Source organism: Arachis hypogaea, chromosome 10, assembly GCF_003086295.3.
Source record: "Arachis hypogaea cultivar Tifrunner chromosome 10, arahy.Tifrunner.gnm2.J5K5, whole genome shotgun sequence".
NCBI lineage: Eukaryota > Viridiplantae > Streptophyta > Magnoliopsida > Fabales > Fabaceae > Arachis > Arachis hypogaea.
Window position 1 is genome coordinate 10,446,011 of NC_092045.1, and position 18,398 is coordinate 10,464,408.

At 36.5% G+C, this 18,398-nt stretch overlaps 3 protein-coding genes and 1 non-coding gene across 6 annotated transcripts; 3 read left to right on the forward strand and 1 right to left on the reverse strand.

Moving 5' to 3' along the window:
- Positions 1-1,543: 1,543 nt before the first annotated feature.
- LOC112715133 (uncharacterized) lies at positions 1,544-7,509 on the forward strand. 3 transcript variants are annotated; one of them, XM_025766890.3, is made up of 15 exons: positions 1,578-2,011; positions 2,084-2,171; positions 2,929-3,088; positions 3,192-3,449; positions 3,637-3,811; positions 4,287-4,348; positions 4,433-4,596; positions 4,720-4,817; positions 5,049-5,107; positions 5,212-5,346; positions 5,618-5,865; positions 5,963-6,122; positions 6,416-6,491; positions 6,623-6,673; positions 7,145-7,509. In XM_025766890.3, exons 2-15 carry the CDS (start codon positions 2,125-2,127, stop codon positions 7,396-7,398), a joined length of 1,947 nt encoding a protein of 648 aa, XP_025622675.1. In that variant the 5' UTR covers positions 1,578-2,011; positions 2,084-2,124; the 3' UTR covers positions 7,399-7,509. The 3 variants fall into 3 exon arrangements, 2 of the variants coding, with proteins under 2 accessions (XP_025622675.1, XP_072060696.1); XM_072204595.1 differs by having other exon boundaries at positions 1,741-1,980; XR_003811971.2 differs by having other exon boundaries at positions 1,544-2,171; positions 6,406-6,491.
- Positions 7,510-10,110: 2,601 nt separating this feature from the next.
- Positions 10,111-10,182, forward strand: TRNAK-UUU (transfer RNA lysine (anticodon UUU)). The gene has a single exon. It is a non-coding gene; the product is annotated as a tRNA-Lys (tRNA).
- LOC112715134 (large ribosomal subunit protein P3z) lies at positions 10,114-11,771 on the forward strand. The gene is made up of 2 exons (XM_025766891.2): positions 10,114-10,537; positions 11,460-11,771. The coding sequence occupies exons 1-2, from the start codon at positions 10,340-10,342 to the stop codon at positions 11,622-11,624; spliced, it is 363 nt and encodes a 120-aa protein (XP_025622676.1). The 5' UTR covers positions 10,114-10,339; the 3' UTR covers positions 11,625-11,771.
- A 4,867-nt stretch (positions 11,772-16,638) lies between these two features.
- On the reverse strand, positions 16,639-17,933 carry LOC140175576 (protein MAIN-LIKE 1-like). Its single transcript, XM_072204090.1, has 2 exons — positions 17,832-17,933; positions 16,639-17,037 (listed from the first exon to the last, which is right to left on the reverse strand). The coding sequence occupies exons 1-2, from the start codon at positions 17,931-17,933 to the stop codon at positions 16,639-16,641; spliced, it is 501 nt and encodes a 166-aa protein (XP_072060191.1).
- Between the last annotated feature and the right edge of the window lie 465 nt (positions 17,934-18,398).

Here is an 18,398-nt window from a genome sequence, read left to right on the forward strand (position 1 = left end):
GAAAATATTATCAGTATCTTCTTTGTAATGCATAATATATAAAAAGTAACAACTATGCATCATTTACTAGCTTACTTATTGATGGATGAGAAACTCACTTCTCCTTTCTATTCATTGATCCTATTTAGACCTTCAAAATGTTACTCCTTCTTGATGGGTTATTTTGTGATTGTTCCATCTGTAACATACAAATTTACAAACAAATAAATTTAGCAACCAAAATAACCTCAGAAAACAGCAAATCATGAATCCAAAATAACCTCAGAAAATCATGAATTCAGCAACCCAAATCATGAAGTCCAGCAAACAAATAAATCATGAACAAATAACCTCAGAAAATCAAAAACAAATAAATAACCTTAGAAAACAGCAAATCATGAATCCCAAATAACCTCAGAAAATCATGAATTCAGCAACCAAAATCATGAAGTCCAGCAAACAAGTAAATCATGAACAAATAACAAATAAATCAAATCATGAATCCAGCAAAAAAATAAATCAGAAAATCATGAAACAGAAAATCAGGAGGCGGCGAGGAGGAATAGAATAACAGAGTATTACTTACCGGCTGAGAAACGCGGTGGAGGCTGCCGTGGTCAAACCCGTCGCTGCTGTGGCTGCGGGACGCGGAGGCTGCAGGACGCGGTGGCTGCAGGCTGCTCGATTGGTGGTGGTGGCTACAATGGTTCTCACTTCTCAGAGAAGAGAGAAAAGATGAGTGGCTTGAATTGGTGATTTAGGTTCAGAGTACTTCAGCACTTGCCTTTCTTCTTTTTTTTTTATTTAATTTTTATACATAAAACGGCGACGTTTTAGAGGGTATATTTTCGAACCGAAAACTCTCTAAAGAACTGGACGGTTCTACTAGTTCACTGATTAATTGTCAGTTCGACTGATTTTTTACCCGTTTTTTGCTAAACAATTTCTAAACTTATCCGGACTGGCTAATTAACTGGTTTCCAGTTAACCCGGTTGAACCGATCAATCCGATTCAATTTTCAGAACCATAGTATAAACGAAATAAGTAATGTGACCTAAAAACATAAATTTTTTTTCAAATTACGTATGTTGATAAATAAAAGAATTAAAATATTTATTTAAGAAAAAATCCTCCAAATAACTCTTATTAGTTATTTGCTATGATGCACGAACACTTATACGGACATAATAGACGACACGACACAGAATATACGGACACATAAATTTTAACATTTTATAAAATATGAAGATACACATATATATGAAATATAAAATATTTTTTAAATAAATCATAATAATATTTTATTATTTTATTGATATTAAAATATTAACTTTTGTAATTATTTTTAATATTTTATTTTAATAATATATAATATTTAAAATATTTTTTATTTTAAAAAATAATAATATATATTACTTTTAAAAATAAAGCTGAATATACTAATACATAATAATATTTAAATTTATTTAAATATATTAAAAATATAATTTCTTATTTTTTTATTAAGATATAATTCACACAACTTACATATGATATATTGACATTGAATAAGTATCAATAAGTAAGTATAGTATTCAACAAAGTGTACTTGTTTCATAGGTTATTCGATTCGCTTGACAAGGTTGTAATTGCACCTACGAGTCTACGACGGGGATAGTGCGCCCACGCGCCGGCGCTCGTTATTCTCGTTAGTCATTTCTCAAGCTTCAACAATCACCACCCAGATTCTTCAAGTGTTGACTCAACCAAAATATCCAGCCAAAACCAAAGTACAAAACACTTTTCTTCAACACCAAAACAAGTCGTTCAACCCAAATCATGACTCCATCCAATCTATCTAACCGGTCTGCTCAGTCTGCACACTCTTCAAACGACCTTATCCAATAATAAAGAAAATTAAATAAAAAAAAATATTTTTATTTTTTTTAATTTTTTAATAATTGAATTGAAAGTTGAAACTTCAAGGCTCCAAGCAGTGACCACTAAGCAGCAGCAGATAGGTTTCCCTTTCCCAGAAGTGCTTCCTTACGGGTTAGGACTGCTTCTGTTTTAGCGTAAGCTCTCATCATTAACCCTTGCTCCATGTTGCTAATTCTGTCGCAGATTGATTGATTAACAAAAGTGAGCGAATCAAGTGTTTCACCATGTCCTTCCTCTCTATCTGCCTTCTTATTTGTTTCTGTTTTCAGAGGTATGTTACTGTTATCACGGGATTCTTCTTTTGTTTTTTTTTTTTAAACTTTATTTTGTTTTTATTTTACAACAAACATGATTAGTGACTAATTCTTAGGTGATGTTTCTGCTCGATCAGTATTGTCGAATACTCAAATAAAAAAATGGATAGAGTGATGCTATTGCTTGCATTATTTTCTATTTCGATTTTCACTTACTAATTAGTAATTACTTTGCTTTCACTAAATATTACAAAACAGAGATCGGTTTATGTTTGTTTTCTCTTTTGCTTGCTTTTTAATTTCATAAAAAAGACAGTCCGGTGCGCAAGCATCCGGTATTAAGGGAAGGGCCGCATCCAAAGAACGCAATGCACGCAGCCTAACCTGATAATTTGGCTGTTTCCACAGTTTGAACCCGTGCCCTTGGGGTTACAAGGAGACAACTCAACCGTTGCTTTTTAATTTGTGAAGGGATTTTTTTTAAAAAAAAAGGTAGCCTTGTTCCTGTTTTCTGCTTCTTCTGTACAAAATCTTTAAAACAGGAAACAACAAGAAAGTACCTCTTTCTATGCTCTGTGTATATGTGTGTTTAAAGGTTGATTTTATAAGCTGCTTTAAATTTTTTAATAGTGTTTTTGAGGAGTGCATCACAAAAGCTGCATTGATTTGAATACTTACTGCCTTTACCTTTTGCGACTTTGCTTTGCCATTACTTCGAGATGTTACAAACAATTAGACATAACTCAAACATAATATCTGAGTCTGTCATTTCAGTGTATCATCTGAAAATGTATCCGGAAATGACCTACAGCAAGCTAGCATCCCACCAAGAGGTTGGAATTCCTACGATTCTTTTTGTTGGACAGTTTCTGAACAGGAATTCTTACAAAATGCTGAAATAGTGTCTCAAACACTACATGATCATGGATATGAGGTATAGGTTTTCCATGGAACTGTCATTTATTGATGTGTTTGAATATGTTTTTACTTCTTTCAATCTTATGAACATTTGATTTATTTAATTCAAACCCTTGTAGTATGCTGTGGTGGATTACCTTTGGTATAGAAGGAAAGTCAAGGGGGCTGGACATGATTCTCTCGGGTTTGATGTGATTGATGAATGGGGAAGAGTGATTCCTGACCCTGGAAGGTGGCCTTCTTCCCTAGGTGGAAAAGGGTTCATTGAAGTTGCTAATAAGGTACATAGCATGGGTTTGAAATTTGGGATTCATGTTATGAGAGGGATAAGCACACAAGCCGTCAATGCAAACACTGCTATCCTAGATACAGCAACGGTATTGCTTTTTGTTTCTGCTATAACTTTATATCCTTTCCTACTTTGGTAAATAACTGAAGGTTGTAAATTGTAATATATTCATTAACATCTGATACGAACGCTGAAAAAAAGATTTGGGAATGTTGTTTTTACCTTAAGCTAAATTTTGTTGCTGACCTTCAATTCCTCTTCTTTCAATTTATAAGGGAGGTGCTTATCAAGAATCTGGTCGAGTTTGGGGTGCCAAAGACATAGCAATCCCAGCAAGGGCTTGTGCATGGATGCCGAATGGTTTCATGAGTGTAAATACATCATTGGGAGCTGGGAAAGCTTTTTTGAGATCCCTTTATGAGCAGTATGCTTCATGGGGTGTTGATTTTGGCAAGTGAGATACAATTTATAGTCAGTTTATATATGTGATATATCATCATACTCATGTCTCGGTTAAATTTAAGCAATATAATGCATCAGCTTTCCTTCTATACACTATGTGCACTATTTGTTTTTGGGAGATTGTTGTTTAGGAAGAGTGAGATAGAGTTGATATTTTAGTGGTTCTACAACTTTCAGTCAGTGTTTTCATATATCAATTTTCAAAGCTTCTGGTTCAACTAAAATTAAGAAAAAGATTATCTTTTGGCCACACTTTTAAAAATAGTCAACCATGGATTATGTTTTCATTTGTTAGAGAGGTGAGTAAATCTTGAAGATTAGATTGATTATTTTTTGATGTACTAATTAGGGGATACTCTGAATTAAAAAAGGTAAAGAAGATTATATTTGTTTATTCATGTATGAAGAAATTACTCAACGGTATTTAAAATTTAGCAACCAGTAATTTGTTTTATACTTGCAGTGAAACATGACTGTGTATTTGGTGATGACTTGGATTTAAGTGAAATAAGCTATGTATCAGAGGTATTATGCAGTTTCCTTTACTCCTGATCAGTAAATATCTTGGCAGATTCATTGACCAATTTACAATGGGACATGTCATTTCAGGTTCTAAGGAAGCTTGATCGCTCCATTGTATATTCCTTGTCTCCTGGAACTAGTGTGACCCCAGCCATGGCCAAGGATGTCATTGGACTGGTCAACATGTATCGTATTACAGGAGATGACTGGGATACATGGTGGGATGTAAAAGGTCACTTCAACGTAACGAGGTTATTAAATTGATCTATTTCAGTTTGGGTGCTTGCATTGTATCACTTCATATTACCTTTCAATAATGATGCTTCTCCATCCTCGGCTATACAATAAAGTTAGTTTATTCAATTCTGAATTAGGGATTTTGCAACTGCTAATCTGATAGGAGCAACAGGCTTAAATGGGAAATCCTGGCCTGATTTGGACATGCTTCCATTTGGATGGCTAACAGATCCTGGTATTATATAGAAATTAGTTTTTGTTAGATACCCGAATCATAAAGCACTAGAACTATGGAGGATTCTCATCAGACATATTTATTCTGTTAATATGAAGATATTGTTGGTTCACTGATTCTGTTTGTTTACAAACACAAAAGATGTTTAAAATCATCTATCATTGATAATTGTTACAAACTCGTTTTAAAAATGATACTCATGGTAATGTTGATGATCATCAAAATCCGTAGGTGTAAATGAAGGTCCACACAGGTATTGTAGACTCAATCTAGAAGAGCAAAAGACACAGGTATTTGTAAAAGCACAATTAAGTTGCTTTCCCATATTGTCATGCAAATTTTGATGTGTGACATGTATTATCAGTACACACTGACTGGTTGTATTGACTTACAGATAACACTTTGGGCGATAGCAAAGTCTCCCCTAATGTATGGAGGGGACCTGCGAAAAATTGATCCTACAACATATGGCCTTATCACAAACCCTACCCTTCTGGAGATCAACTCTTTTAGCTCAAACAATATGGAGGCATGTGAGCCTTCTGATTATTCTTTGGGGAGGGAGATCGAATCAGTATAATCAGCGATGCTACATAAACAAGTCATTTTGGTAATCAAGTTCAACCAAGTTGGTCCAATAGCTTATTGGCACAACAAAAATCACCCACACATGGGATCGTGAATTCACGCTTCTTGTTTTTCTTAAGAAGAAAGACCTGGTTGGGCTTGGTTGTAAAAATGATTTGTTTATCTAGCATTTCTCGAATATTATCATTATATCACTTTTGTTATGATGACAGTTTCCTTATATCACAAGCTTGAGGAGTGAAGGTCAAGATCTTGGGGGGCAAATGAGAAGATATATCAAAGAAACAAAGACCTTATATACACATTCATTAGGTCTCACTAACTGCTCTGATCCGAAGGCAAGTGCTTGGACTAGTGAAACTGTTGACCAAGATGTTGAAAGGATCTGTTGGAAAGGGACTTTCAGAAACAAGCCTTTGGCAGCTTTCTGTGTAAACAAGAGAAAACTTCACTTCAAAATGTAATCATGCTTTAGTCTTCTCTGTTCCATGTGCTCAACTTTGATTTTTTTATTACTTATTATTAACTGCATCATTATTGTTCTATTTTGGTTACAGCATTGAAGAGAGTTTGTCCCAACTGAACCTTGGAAGGAAATATCATTTAGTTGCAACCAATAGAATAAAATTTTGCTTGGATGCTTCTCCTAGACGAAAGGTTACTTCTAACGAGTTCGTTAGACGCGCATTTTCTCCGTGCAAATGGGATGCAAATCAGGTATCTTATATAGTCCACACTCCACACTTAATCTGTACTACTGTAACATGCACGTCCTTTTTTCCTTTAGGAATACTCCTGGGTAAGAATCTCGTAACCTGTTAGCCAATGTGCAATTACTGCACTCTTCTCTGGATAATCATGTCTCTGTGTACTGCGATTTTTGTCCCAATCATGCCTGCTGTTTTTTATTTTTAGTTTTTTCTCCTCTGACTATTAAATAGCCTTGTTTTTTTATATTTTCTTCATATTTGTGGATTCTATTGGAAGCTGAGTTATGCAGTCTTTGACAGATGTGGGAACTGAACTCTAATGGGACGCTGGAAAATAGTTATTATGGCCTATGTGCAACAATGGAGCCTGTCAAAGGTGAAAATCTGTATATATATGTATAGAAAGCACTTTCTATAATGATTATGATTTGTGCTAGATGTTCAAGTTGTGATTTTTTCTTTCCTTTTATATTTATTATTCATGGAGCAAGTGTGTCATTCTTGCAGCTACTATTAACTCCGATGGGCTTCGCTCTTGGATTGCAACCGGAAGAAATGGTTTGTTGCTGCCAAAATAAAATACAAGCACTTAAACAAAATAATTTTTTTCCAAAGAGTAAAATATACTTTTTGTTTGTAATGTTTTTTAAAAATATCCATAAACATTTAGTTTAATTCAGTCCCAAATGTTTCCAATTCGTGTCAAAATTATTCTTGAATATTTTTGTTTTATCCCTAACGTTTTCGATGGAATTGATGTTTAGGAGTAATTTTGACACAAATCGAAAACGTTAATGAGAAAATTGAATGAAATTAAACATTATAAGTATTTTTGAAGAAAATCACAACTCAATGACAAAACATACTTTACCCTTTTCCAGTTTTGCCAAAAGATAATTTTGCATATTACCATATTACCCGTGTAGGTGTTAGCAAAAACTTGGTCAAATACTCAAATTAGATTGGTTTATGCTTTCAACAATCTTTTCTAACTACTATTTTATATTATATTGTATAATCTATGTGTAGGAGAAGTCTATGTTGTTTTCTTCAATCTAAATGAGCAGAAGACTGTGATATCTGCCCAGATATCAGACATTGCTAAAGTTCTTCCAGGCACAGACTTAAGTTCTTGTGAGGGCACTGAATTGTGGAGTGGAAGTGACGTGGTAATATCACAGGGTGCGTTATCAACGGCGGTTGAAGCGCATGGAAGTGCGCTATTTGTACTAAGCTGCAGTCCCAAGAAGAAAATAAAAATGGTTGTCACTGCTGATGCCTAATTTCTTCCTTTTTTTTGTAATTATTTGCAAAAATTTGAAATGTGAAATAAGACAAGTTACCAGAGTTGTATTTTTCACAGTTATAATAAGATGGGGTGATTAACACGATTATGGGCTGATGCATTTGGCAGCAACTATTCCCGGTTTTGTGATGTCAACGCTAATTTGAACCTCTTAATTGTTGTGTTCTCTATCTTTATTATCACCGAAGAAAAATTGAAATAGATTTCCTCCATGGTCTGTAACCCTAAACCCCTCTTACTGTCTCCATATAACTTGCATGTTGCGTCTATGGTGTCTCTTGAGAAAGATCGGTCTGCAAGAATCCTTCCGAGAAGACTCTTAAAACATATTTTTACCCCAACTTGAATTATCTTCTTCATTAACGTTGACAATATCCTCTTCTTCCTTCATACTCCTTCTCTGTCTGCCTCTGAACAACATTCGTGGCCATATTGAGTTTGGATCGACATCAGTCAATTGAGACTGTGAAATTTGAATAATTAGAATTACTTTTGCCTAACCTTAGCAGAGTACTTGAAATCTACTTAACATATCTTCTATCATTAACAATAAATCAAGACATTCATTAATCAAGAGACACACGCGCATGTCTCTTGGCTGCATTTGTTTGTAGAGATAAGACAGAACATGATACTAGACAGACGGAGACACTAAAAATTATTTTTGTGTATTATTTTTAGATACTATGTACAAAACACTAATGTAATGTCTGATGGATAAAACTAAAATATTATATAAAATAATTAAAATAAACATGTGATTCCAAAGTACAAACTAATTTAATAAAAAATGAGAGTACCTAGAAATATAAACGGAACTTGAAAAAAATGTTTAAATTGGCCAAAAATTTTAATAAAAAAATATATAATAGTATTTATATTAAAATAAAATTTATAAATATAATTATTTTATTTTTAAATTATTATTAATATGTAAAAATATATATGGTTATGATTAACAAAAAAATAAATATGAATTTCATTAATAAAAAATTTTGTTTAGGTTAATAAGCCAAATTAATTTTAAATAAAAAAACAGTTTTAAGAAGAATCCTTTTTTACATGAAAAAAACTTAGTTTTTGCACATAAAAATTTATTTTTATTTAAAAAATTAATTTTTTTATCTAAAAATTGATTTTTCTTTTCATAATAAGAAAAATAAAAAAGATTAATAGTGGAATAATAAAAAATATCTATAAACAAAAAGAAAAATAAAATTTATAAAAAGGTTTGTGTTCACTCTTCTAAATTCCGTGTCCATCATTGTCATTTATAAAAGAGTGGGCAAAGGATTCGATGGTGCCAGAACGTTTGTACCATTAAAATGATCTCATAACAAAACATGTTTTTTAAGTTTTTCAATACTGCTAAATAGTTCGTTTCCAATTTTAATTACAAATTAATCCCATATATTTTATTTAATCATAAAAACTATTTTTATTTTATAAATTATTATTTTATTATTCATCTATTATGTTTATTAATAATAAAAAACAATAACAATAACGAATTATATCTTCCATTGATCGTAATAACTTTTTGACAATCCCAATCGATTAAAAGTCTTTGATTTATTACATCCGTCGAAAATTTTGAAATCGTATTTCTTAAAATATCAACAAAACAATCGATTGAATTTCACATAACTCAATCGATTGAAAGTTGCAAGACAGTATGATTTTCGCAAAAATCAATCGATTGGTCATATTACCCAATCAATTGAATGATGACTAAAATGTGGATTTTTTATAATTCGATGGATTGATTTTTCAGCTGTGTACTTTTGTTGTTAATTTTCCTCTACTATTAATCAATATCATCTTTTATTTTTACTATAAAGGGTAACACCGTCCTGTCGATTAGAGAGCTTCGCAAGTATGGTCCTCAATTCGTCAGACACAATCAAGTTCGAGTTTCTAATAAAAGATCTGAAGCAGTATTACCTTCTAAAAAAAGTTCTTCATGCTTAGCATTACACGCTTCCACCTCCAGAACAAACCGATGTGGTATATTGCCAAAAAAATTATTATGATTAATGGAAGATCTAATTCGTTATTGTTTTTATTTTTTATTATTAATAAACATAATAGATGAATAATAAAATAATAATTTATAAAATAAAAAATAATTTTTATAATTAAATAAAATATATAGAGTTAATTTATAATTAAAATTAGAAATAGACTATTTAACAGTTATTGAAAAACTTAAAAAATATGTTTTGTTATGGGACCGTTTAATAGTCCAAACTTTATAGAACTATCGAATTCAATGTCAAAAAATGGACACAAAAGTATAAAAAACTATCTCGAAAACAATGTGTTAAGTGTTCATATCTCTACTTTCAAACACTTTTTAACAAGGACAACTTTTTCTTTGTCAAAGATGGAAAACCACTACCTAACTTTCAATATCTTTTTTGTTTTCTGAGCATTCATCTGTAAGTTTTTTTTTTTACCAAAGATAAAAGATTCGACAATCTCTTAATTAAATACAAGGAGATTATGTCATTTGAGTTATTATAAATAAATATTGAATATTATATTTACAAGATATAATAAAATTAAACGTATTTTCTTCTGGATCTAAATCTAAAGAGAAGGTCAACTAGTTTTCTAATAATGGAGTTTAGCAGGCCCATGAAACTGTTGGAGTTAAATATAAGTAACAATCAAAACATAAATATGAGCCGTCTTAGCTCAGCGGTAGAGCGCGTGGTTTTTAACCACGTGGTCGTGGGTTCGATCCCCACAGACGGCGTTTATTTTTTCCTTAACAGAAACTAGGGGCTAAACCGTCATTTAACTCCAATGTATTAGGGTTCCCAGCTCATAATAAACCCGCTCTCGAGAGAGGCGTAACACTGTGACTGAGAAGGTTTCTTTCGTTTTCTCGCAAAAGAAAAGAGCAGACAGCAATGGGAGTTTTCACTTTCGTGCTTCGCAAATCCGGCGGAGAATGGACGGCGAAGCAGCATAACGGCGACATCGAGGAATCGTCTTCCGACACCTTCGAAATCCAACGGAAGCTCGTTAAGGCCGTCTGCGCAGTCGATTCATCTGGCGCCGTTCAATCCTCTTTCTCCACAGTTACCCCTTCCTCCGCCGTTTTCCAGGTACTCTTTCTCGATCTCGTTTTGCATCTTCTGGAATGTTCTATTCGAATCAATCAACCTTTTTTTTGTTTGTTTCTATTAGCTGGTTTTGATTCTTAGAATTTTTTTAGGAAAAAAGATAATTAGGTTTTTATCATGCTGATTTTCGTTGATGATTTGATGGATTTTGTGAATCGTAGATAAATTGTAAGTTCTATGAAGCATTGATAAATTAGTCTTTGCAGGTCAATTTAGTCCTTTCACGGGTCATTTTAGGGACCAAATTGATCTGTGAAATGTGACTTCAGAGACTAAATTTATATTTCAAAATTTCAGGGACTAAGAATGAAACTTTTTTTTTTGGGTGAATTTTGTTGTGTCATGAAATTACTAGTATGAGCTATCTTTAAAGTGAAAAAAGAGTAAGAAGTTATTCTTATGTTTTGTGTGTCATGTTATAGGATTCATAGGAATAGAATGGAATGCCTCTGGTGTGAAATTGAGGTTTAGAACCAAATCGATAATAATAGTTTTAGTATTTTAGGCACAGTAGAACTGTCTTGTGAAAGCCTGTGCCTTTTTATCCAAATCACTCCTAAAATCTTGACTTGTTTATAATATAGCATGTTTTCTCCTGCAACTATGTCCAGTTTTGGTAACTGCAACTGGGATGGTTTTAAATTTGGATTGTGTGTGGATTGCAATTTAAAATCAACTGTGTTGTCAAAGAGCTGCCATATTGGTGCTACACCACATTTTCGAAAAACTGCTCTACGGCTATAGTGAAGCTGGTTTCCTTTGCTCTGTTTTTGTGTGTATTATATTTGTTCCTTTGTCCTTTTTTCATTCTCCTGTATAACTGAAAGTGCAATTTGCAGTCTGTTCTGTGTGAATATGCTTGATGAATAATGTTAGGATGTGAATTTGGCCTTGTTTTACTCAGGTGGTTGTGGGTGGTGCGGTGTTTGTTGGAGGTGGTGCAGCGGCTGCAGCTGCTCCCGCAGGAGGAGCTGCCCCAGCTGCTGAGGCCGCCCCGGCTGCAGCGAAGAAGGAAGAGAAGGTTGAGGAAGAAGACGATGAAGATTTTGGAATGTCACTTTTTGATTAGAGTCTTATGGTTACTTATTTCTTCAAGGAAACAGCTTTGCTTTTATCAATCTATGGTAGAAATTTTGCACTATGTATTATGATGTATTCGATTGCGCTTGATTAAGAGCACTTTTGGGTTTAATAGAATTTCTATGCGAGACATCAATAGAATTGTGCCTTTTTTAATCGCAGGGGTTAAGGGAAAAAAAGGAGTAATAACTAATACGACAATTAAATCCTTGAAGAATTTTGTGAAATATATTACGTCTGCTGAAAAAATAATAGGAGATTTGAGTCCCTAGAGATTGTTAACGTTGGTCATGTCACATTCTTTAGTTAGTCCTCCATCGACATTTGTCAAGTCATGTGTTTACACTTTACAGTTTACACATATAGATATAGGCATGAGTTTGACGGAAGTTAAAGAATGACTAACAGAAAGATCAAAGATGTATTAGTGGTTTACACAATTTTTCAGAGATTTAGTTGTCCTGTTCTTTTATTTTTTATTTAAAAAAAAACTTAGTTTATGATGTTTACCTTCTCGCTTTTACAATCCCTCGTTTACTTTCTAGTTGCTTTGAGAAAGACACATTATGGTTTAGTTTATGCTCAATAAGTAGTGGTGAGCCCAACTCTTATAAACAATCCCAAATTCTAATAGTGGTGTGGTTCTGTAGCAAGAGGGCACTAACAGCATGATTGTGTTTGCAACCTGTCGCATTTAGATCATGGTGGCACTTAGTGATAAACTAAAACAGAAAGGGATTTATGCCATATTGTTTATACAGAAAACGCACCTTTAAGGTAACGGAATTAAAATCTAAAGGAGCTTGCTAATTGCTATGGCTACAACCAGAAACAATACTAATGGGTTTTGAACCTAAGCTAATGTGGATTAGTTACATTATAGGCATGTAGCGTGCAACTTAAATAGACTCATTTTATATAAAGGTCTTTGTACCAAGTGTTTCTTGGTACCAAACTACAATGTTGTTCAGTGCCTTATCCAGCGGCTCAGAGGATAAAGCTTTTGGTTTCAAGCGTCATTTATAGTGTCCATTATATGAATACATTGAGTTAACCACTATATATATATTGGAAAATATTCTCTTACATGTTTTTTTTTTTTTTTTCATTCCAAGTTTATAATCATGCTAGTCAAAGCAGAAAATGATGGCTCAATTTTTTTGATATTGCTGAAAAGATGTGTATTCTACGTTGTTTTTTGTTTCATGTGAGTTTAACACTATTATGCTCAAAAGACACAACGTTAGTGTTGTTTTGTGTGAAGCAATTTTTTTGAATTAATTAAAAAAACGACATCGCCATTTTGCATAGAAAAACATTTTTTAAAAAATTTATAATAAAAAAATGGCATTGCCCTTTTGTGGTTAACTTTTTTTATAAATTATGAAAATAAAAAGTGGCACTCTCGTTTTGTTAGTTTAATGAATTTCAAAATAAAAATTGGTTAAAATGTTACTAACATATTTGCAGTAAAAGTGAAAAAGTCAATGGTATTTTTTATTCGCATACATAAGAAAATATAAAACTAACTATAAAAGAAGTGATGGTGTTGTATAGAAATGGGATTTTTTTCTATAATAAAATAAAAAGAATTTATTATTTACTTAAATATGATTTTTAGACTTTAATTCTTTAAATACGATTTTTTTTTGCATTTAAGCAAGTTCGTCGGACCCCGACGAACTCTATAAAAATTGACAAGTTCGACGGGGCGAACTTTATAAATTTTAGGGTAAAAAATCCTAATTAGCCAAAGCAAGAATCGTGTAACGTAAATACGCCAATTCGAAAATCGTTTCAGCAATAAGCCAAACGCTATCTTAATGTAATTCGAACCAGGGTGGTTCGAACTACAAACGTTAGTAAATCGAACCAGGGTGGTTCGAATTAGGCGGAGAGAAACGTTGAACGTAATTCGAACCATGGTGGTTCGAACTCAAAATCAATGTAATTCAAACTGGGGTAGTTCGAATTATGCATTCGAAATCAAAGCATGTAATTCGAACCAACCTGGTTCGAATTAGTGGTGATTCGGCTATATAAGGAGTTCAAATCACCCTCATTCGAACTATTCTTCCTTCCCCCTACCCCACCAAATCTCAGAGAAAACGACCCAGATTCTCTCCGAGGAAGACCTGAACGGAATACTCTGCAGATGGGAGACGATCCGGAACGTTTGTATCGCTTGGACGGAGTTGCTCATATAGCCGGGGTCATCAACGACGAGGTTAGTACGGAAATATTTCTGATTCTAGCGGTATTTGCGAGTTAGCGGTTTTGCATGTGGGTTAGATGGTGGTTTATGTTAGTGGTTTATGTAGGTGGTTTATGTGAGTGGTTTATGTTGTTGGTTTATGTTAGTGGTTTTAGTTAGTGGTTTAAGTTAGTGGTTTGTATTAGTGGTTTGTGTTGGTGGTTTATGTTAGCGGTTTTTGTGAGTGGTTTATGCAAGCGGTTTATGTTAGTGGTATATGTAAGTGGTTTTCGTTAGTGGTTTTATGTTGATGGTTTGTGTTAGTTGTTTTATGCTAGCTGTTTTATGTTAACCGTTTTAGGTAAGCTGTTTTATGTTAGTGGTTCTCCTGAAGCTGTTTTATCTTAGCGGTTTAGTTGTGCGGTCTATGTGTTTGTTTTACATGCGGTTATCTTTCATGTAATTTTATGCGGTTTTATTTAGTCCATTGTTTTGTTCATGTGTTATCGTGCTGGTTACGCTTGTTGTTGGTTATTAAGCTGGTTCTAACTATGCGGTGCATTTCATGGACAGCCCCAGCGATGCATCAGGAGCATGCGGCGGCAGCAGGGCATGCGACTCGATGACAGATACGTTCCGTACTTGCAGATGGCCGGTCTATACCATCTTGCAAGGCTAAACGACAGATGGTTCCGGTTAGACGAGGCCCTTGTCAGTGCATTCGTGGAGCGATGGCGTCCGGAAATGCACACGTTTCACATGCCGTTCGGAGAGTGCACGATCACACTCCAGGACGTGTCATACTAGCTGGGTTTGCCAGTGGACGGTCGTTACGTGAGCGGGTGCCTATCAGAGTTCTATATATACATCCAGGGTGGCCGTCCAGCCTGGGTCTGGTTCCAGGAGTTGCTCGGAGTGATACCTCCTCCTAGCCAGGTTCAGAAGTACGCAGTGAATTGCAGCTGGTTTCAGGAGACTTTTGGTGAGTGCCTTGAGGAGGCCGATGAGGAGACTGTGCGCCGATATGCCCGTGCATACATCATGATGTTGTTGGGCACGCAGCTGTTTGCGGACAAGTCCATTAGATGGCTTCTGTACATAGCTAGGCTGGAGGAGATGGGTACCTACAGCTGGGGTTCTGCAGCACTGGCATGGTTGTACCGGTGCATGTGCCGAGTGGCGAATAAACATATCGTCAAGTTAGCGGGCCCACTTCAGCTACTTCAATCTTGGATCTTTTGGCGCTTTCCTCGGTTTTTAAGCCTGCAGGGTATGAGACGTTCAGCTGGCCATTGGCCTCGAGGTACTCTACTAAGCCTTCCTTATTTCAATTTAATATACATAACTCCGTATTCATTAATAGTCTATCGCATACTCTAAACACATATTTCAGTAGATGTAACACATGTGTATGGTGCAGATGGTCAGGTTACAACCCTTCCGGGAGCGAGAAGGGTCCTAGAGTGCAGATGTGGAGGCTCAGGATAGACCGGTTACAGGACAGGGAGGTGAGTATGCTAGTTAATAAGTTTCTTTTTATAATCAAACTTTTCGAGTTGGTTCCAATAGCTGCCCTGACAATGGAGAGATCTTTGTGCAGTTTATATGGATGCCGTACAGTAGCCCCGACGTACTTCAGGTTGTGCATCCAGAGGTTTTAGAGCCCCGACATATGGCGTTGTGGCGCTCTGTGACCGCGCTGATCTACTTTGCCGTCATAGAGTGGCATCAGATAGATCGGGTTCTTCCGTAGTTCGGAGGGGTGCAGCCCCGTCCGCATCCCGCTCTGAACATCGACTTTCTGATGTCCAAGGACGGGAGAGGCGGCGATCAATGGTTCCCGTATTATTTGCAGAAGTGGCATCTCCTTTGGGACTCTCGTGCAGAGAGTGTGCTGAGGTTCGACATTATTGTCGACCCCGGACCATCGCATGAGTTCCTGGAGTGGTGGAGTCAGCATGGGAAAAGGTTCTTGTCTCCCAACACTCATCACCCAGGTGCATCTCTGGAGACAAGAACCCCTTCCCATGCTGACTTTACCACTCCAGGAACTCATGCGACGGTCCGGGGTCGGCAACAACGTCGAACTTCAGCACACTCTCCGCACGAGAGTCCCAAAGGAGATGCCACTTCTGCAAATAATACGGGAACCATCGATCTCCGTCTCTCCCGTTCTTGGACATCAGAAAGTCGATGTTCAGGGCGGGATGCGGACGGGGCTGCATCCCTCCGAACTGCGAAAGAACCCGATCTATCTGATGCCACTCTATGACGGCAAAGTAGATCAGCGCGGTCACAGAGCGCCACAACGCCATATGTCGGGGCTCTAAAACCTCTGGATGCACAACCTGAAGTACGTCGGGGCTACTGTACAGCATCCATATAAACTGCACAAAGATCTCTCCATTGTCAGGGCAGCTGTTGGAACCAACTCGAAAAGTTTGATTATAAAAAGAAACTTTTTAACTAGCATACTCACCTCCTTGTCCTGTAACCGGTCTATCCTGAGCCTTCACATCTGCACTCTAGGACCCTTCTCGCTCTCGGAAGGGTTTTAACCTGACCATCTGCACCATACACATGTGTTACATCTACTGAAATATGTGTTTAGAGTATGTGATAGACTATTAATGAATACGGAGTTATGTATATTAAATTGAAATAAGGAAGGCTTAGTAGAGTACCTCGAGGCCAATGGCCAGCTGAACGTCTCATACCCTACAAGCTTAAACCGAGGAAAGCGCCAAAAGATCCAAGACTGAAGTAGCTGAAGTGGGCCCGCTAACTTGACAACATGTATGTTCGCCACTCAGCACATGCACCGGTACAACCATGCCAGTGCTGCAGAACCCCAGCTGTAGGTACCCATCTCCTCCAGCCTAGCTACGTACGGAAGCCATCTAATGTGAATGCGGTTCCCGGACTTGTCCGCAAACAGCTGCGTGCCCAACAACATCATGATGTACGCACGGGCATATCGGCGCACAGTCTCCTCATCGGCCCCCTCAAGGCACTCACCAAAAGTCTCCTGAAACCAGCTGCAGTTCACTGCGTACTTCTGAACCTGGCTAGGAGGAGGTATCACTCCGAGCAACTCCTGGAACCAGACCCAGGCTGGACGGCCACCCTGGATGTATATATGGAACTCTGATAGGCACCCGCTCACGTAACGACCGTCCACTGGCAAACCCAGCTGGTATGCCACGTCCTGGAGTGTGATCGTGCACTCTCCGAACGGCATGTGAAACGTGTGCGTTTCCGGACGCCATCGCTCCACGAATGCACTGACAAGGGCCTCGTCTAACCGGAACCATCTGTCGTTCAGCCTTGCAAGATGGTATAGACCGGCCATCTGCAAGTACGGAACGTATCTGTCATCGAGTCGCATGCCCTGCTACCGCCGCATGCTCCTGATGCATCGCTGGGGCTATCCATGAAATGCACCGCATAGTTAGAACCAGCTTAATAACCAACGACAAGCGTAACCAGCACGATAACACATGAACAAAACAATGGACTAAATAAAACCGCATAAAATTACATGAAAGATAACTGCATGTAAAACAAACCCATAGACCGCACAACTAAACCGCTAAGATAAAACAGCTTCAGGAGAACCACTAACATAAAACAGCTTACCTAAAACGGTTAACATAAAATAGCTAGCATAAAATAACTAACACAAACCATCAACATAAAACCACTAACAAAAATCACTTACATATACCACTAACATAAACCGCTTGCATAAACCACTCACAAAAACCGCTAACATAAACCACCAACATAAACCACCAACATAAACCACTAACTTAAACCACTAACATAAACCACTAACATAAACAACCAACCTAAACCAGTAACATAAACAACTAACTTAAACCACTAACTAAAACCACTAACATAAACCAACAACATAAACCACTCACATAAACCACCTACATAAACCACTAACATAAACCACCATCTAACACACATGCAAAACCGCTAACTCGCAAATACCGCTAGAATCAGAAATATTTCCGTACTAACCTCGTCGTTGATGACCCCGGCTATATGAGTAACTCCGTCCAAGCGATACAAACGTTCCAGATCGTCTCCCATCTGTAGAGTATTCCATTCAGGTCTTCCTCGGAGAGGATCTGGGTCGTTTTCTCTGAGATTTGATGGGGTAGGGGGAAGGAAGAATAGTTCGAATGAGGGTGATTCGAACTCCTTATATAGCCGAATCACCACTAATTCGAACCAGGTTGGTTCGAATTATGAAGGAGCACGCCAAGGGTAATTCAAACCAGGTTGGTTTGAATTACATGCTTTGATTTCGAATGCATAATTCGAACTACCCCAGTTCAAATTACATTGATTTCGAGTTCGAACCACCATGGTTCAAATTACGATCAACGTTTCTCTCCGCCTAATTTGAACCACCCTGGTTCGATTTACTAACGTTTGTAGTTCAAATCACCCTGGTTTGAATTACATTAAGATAGCGTTTGGCTTATTGCTGAAACGATTTTCGAATTGGCGTATTTACGTTACACGATTCTTGCCTTGGCTTATTAGGGTTTT

Bases quoted from the DNA above. Each gene is read 5' to 3' on its own strand.
- LOC112715134 (XM_025766891.2), top strand. From the start codon at position 10,340: ATGGGAGTTTTCACTTTCGTGCTTCGCAAATCCGGCGGAGAATGGACG. The intron at 10,538-11,459 runs GTACTCTTTCTC...TGTTTTACTCAG, and splicing joins CTTCCTCCGCCGTTTTCCAG to GTGGTTGTGGGTGGTGCGGT.
- LOC112715133 (XM_025766890.3), top strand. From the start codon at position 2,125: ATGTCCTTCCTCTCTATCTGCCTTCTTATTTGTTTCTGTTTTCAGAG. The intron at 4,818-5,048 runs GTATTATATAGA...CAAAATCCGTAG, and splicing joins TGGATGGCTAACAGATCCTG to GTGTAAATGAAGGTCCACAC. The intron at 6,123-6,415 runs GTATCTTATATA...AGTCTTTGACAG, and splicing joins GCAAATGGGATGCAAATCAG to ATGTGGGAACTGAACTCTAA.
- LOC140175576 (XM_072204090.1), bottom strand. From the start codon at position 17,933: ATGGGAGACGATCTGGAACGTTTGTATCGCTTGGACGGAGTTACTCAT. The intron at 17,038-17,831 runs GTATTTGCGAGT...ATCACACTCCAG, and splicing joins AAATATTTCTGATTCTAGCG to GACGTGGCATACCAGCTGGG.